Raw genomic sequence first — 2,360 nt, 5'->3', positions numbered from 1 at the left:
TGTACTAATCGATATTAACGCTACTGATTTTAATCCTCTTTTTTATTTGCATACAAAACAAAAGCGCTCCTGCGAATTAATATTGGTGTAGCGCCTTTGCTGAGTTAAATTTTATGCTGCCATTCCAAATAACTGCGCTCACAAAAGTATAATCAACTCTATGTAATTGGATCGGACTTTTGCATTAAGAGTGGATAAAGTAAAAATTGCAGTACGATAAAACAAAAAATTTTATTCAATTAAATAGATGTTCGCAATAGTGAAACTGGAAAAAACCAACGCTTCCTCCCAAAAAACGGATTTTCTTTCCCCGCCACTGGCTATGAGTTTATGCGGGAATTTTGTGAAAATCGGACTGCAACTACGAATGCGGAAACAAATGGCTGTGGGTGTATGAGTGGGAAAAGGTACATACACACTTTTGTATACACATGTACATATGTGCGCGAAGAGAACGTGTGCGAATGCTGATGAGTATAACAGTACATACATACATATATGCACATGACATGATTTGCATGTGTTCCCCCCACACGCTCAAACTTATTTTTCATGCTCTAAAGCCATACATACATATGTACATATATGGAGATGCTGTTGCGAGTGGCTAACCAGTGCCGCCTTGATGTTGGTCATGGTGACAAACGCATACATACACGTGAACACGCATAAGTAACCTACCTGTTGCTGCGCTTTGCACTTGTTGTTTAACAGTACCAATAATTTTATCGCTTCTACTCTCCTTCTGCAAATTGTGCGCTACGATACTATCGCTGAATGTTGCTGCACCACCGGGCACATCGTCCGACTGCTTATACATTAATTTAATTGGTAGTGGTGGAGGAAGTGGTGGTGGTGGAGGCGGTGGCGGTGGTGGGGGTGGTGGTGCAGCCGCTGTGGCTGTCATATTTAATGGTTCAGTTTGTTCAGATGTTGTTGGGCAGTTTGTCGATGTATTAGCGTTATTTTTGTATTTCTGTAATTCAATCTCGGCATGCTCGGCACGTGCAATCGCCTTGCGTAGCTCCTCTTCCAGAATTTCCACTTTCAGTTTGAAAGTGTTTAGTTCATCGTTAGTATTTTTTTGTATAGCCGCTTCCATAAGAGATTTCTACAAAGGGGGCGGAAAATTAGTAGAAAAAAAAATATATAGTTAAAGATGAGTTATGTATGAGCAGAATGGAGAAAGTCAGACAACAAAATATAAAAGAGAGTTAATTGTTTGGTTTAAGAAAAAAGCAGAAAATAAAAAACGTTAGAAAGCTTTATTTCAAAAATAAACTAAATAAACATAATATATTAACAAAGCGTTTTTAATAGTGAATGGCTAGGGAGTCAGTTTATGTAGTAAGGCAAAAAATGCACTATAAATACAGATGTTGTTGAGAAAACATTACTTAATTAAAAGAAGCATTAAATATGTAGCCTAAAATATTTTTCTTATACTAAAGAAAGACTACCGCAAACAAATATAAACCTTTCCCGAACCCCTCATGTAAGTATCAAGCAAATTTAGATGGGTTGAATATTAGAAGCTCAAATTTATGAAATAAAAGCAAAAAACTGCCCAACAACATGAAGAAAAACAATTTTTTTCGAAAGACCACCCAAAAGTAATTCGATGTATTTTTCCCACCTCAATCCGCAACTGATTGCCTCAAATTTAGGAGATAACCTCAAAAAACTTCTCAAAAATGCAATTCAAACTTCTTTCGAAACACTACGCTATTACTTTGATCCAGTCTGGCAATTCTGCGTTCAGATTCGGATTCAGCTGGGAAAAATACATTGCAAATCACTAGCGTGGTGTCTGGGCAAAGAACTTTTTTTGTTTTACCTGCCTGTGTTATTTTTTTTTACCGAAAATGTAAAAAATCAAGTAATAATAATTTTTAACCGACTTCAAAAAAAGGAGTAGGTTATCAATTAGTCGAAACATTTTTTTATGTATGTTATCGCATAACTTTGGACCACGTTTCCAATTTCTATCTCTTTTTTTTTAAGGAAAGGTGGTACCATGATAAAAACATTACAAGGTAAATTCATTCACTGAATTCGTCGGCCATGATTTTTTCGCTGACGTTTGCAAGCATTTTAAAATCATATAAAATTGAAAATAAAATAATTAAATTGTTCACAATTGTTGTTGCTTGAGATTGACAATGCGAATGTGTGTGTGAGTTTGAATTTTGAATTTTAAAATTATATTGTTCGCAAACGTCAGACTGCCTCTCAATGTTTTTACTTTGTTATGTTTTTATCATGGGTGGTACCTCCGAGTGGAGTAATTTACATTAGTTAAACTTGGAAATATGAACCTTCAAAAATAATAACAAAATATCGAAAGAAACACATGATTC

General features: G+C 35.3%; 1 protein-coding gene across 1 annotated transcript in view; it reads right to left on the bottom strand.

The window, feature by feature from the left end:
• Positions 1–681: 681 nt before the first annotated feature.
• Positions 682–2,360, bottom strand: part of LOC118736925 (shootin-1) — a gene marked incomplete at its 3' end in the record, with an annotated part of 3,172 nt that continues 1,493 nt past the window's right edge. The window contains 1 exon segment of the mRNA XM_036467071.1: positions 682–1,111. Within this exon segment, the coding sequence (XP_036322964.1) occupies positions 682–1,111 (430 nt within the window).

Source organism: Rhagoletis pomonella, unplaced genomic scaffold (assembly GCF_013731165.1).
Source record: "Rhagoletis pomonella isolate Grant_MI unplaced genomic scaffold, Rhpom_1.0 Rhpom_scaffold_00004, whole genome shotgun sequence".
NCBI classification, from domain to species: domain Eukaryota; kingdom Metazoa; phylum Arthropoda; class Insecta; order Diptera; family Tephritidae; genus Rhagoletis; species Rhagoletis pomonella.
This window is presented reverse-complemented; position numbering and strand designations above follow the sequence as displayed.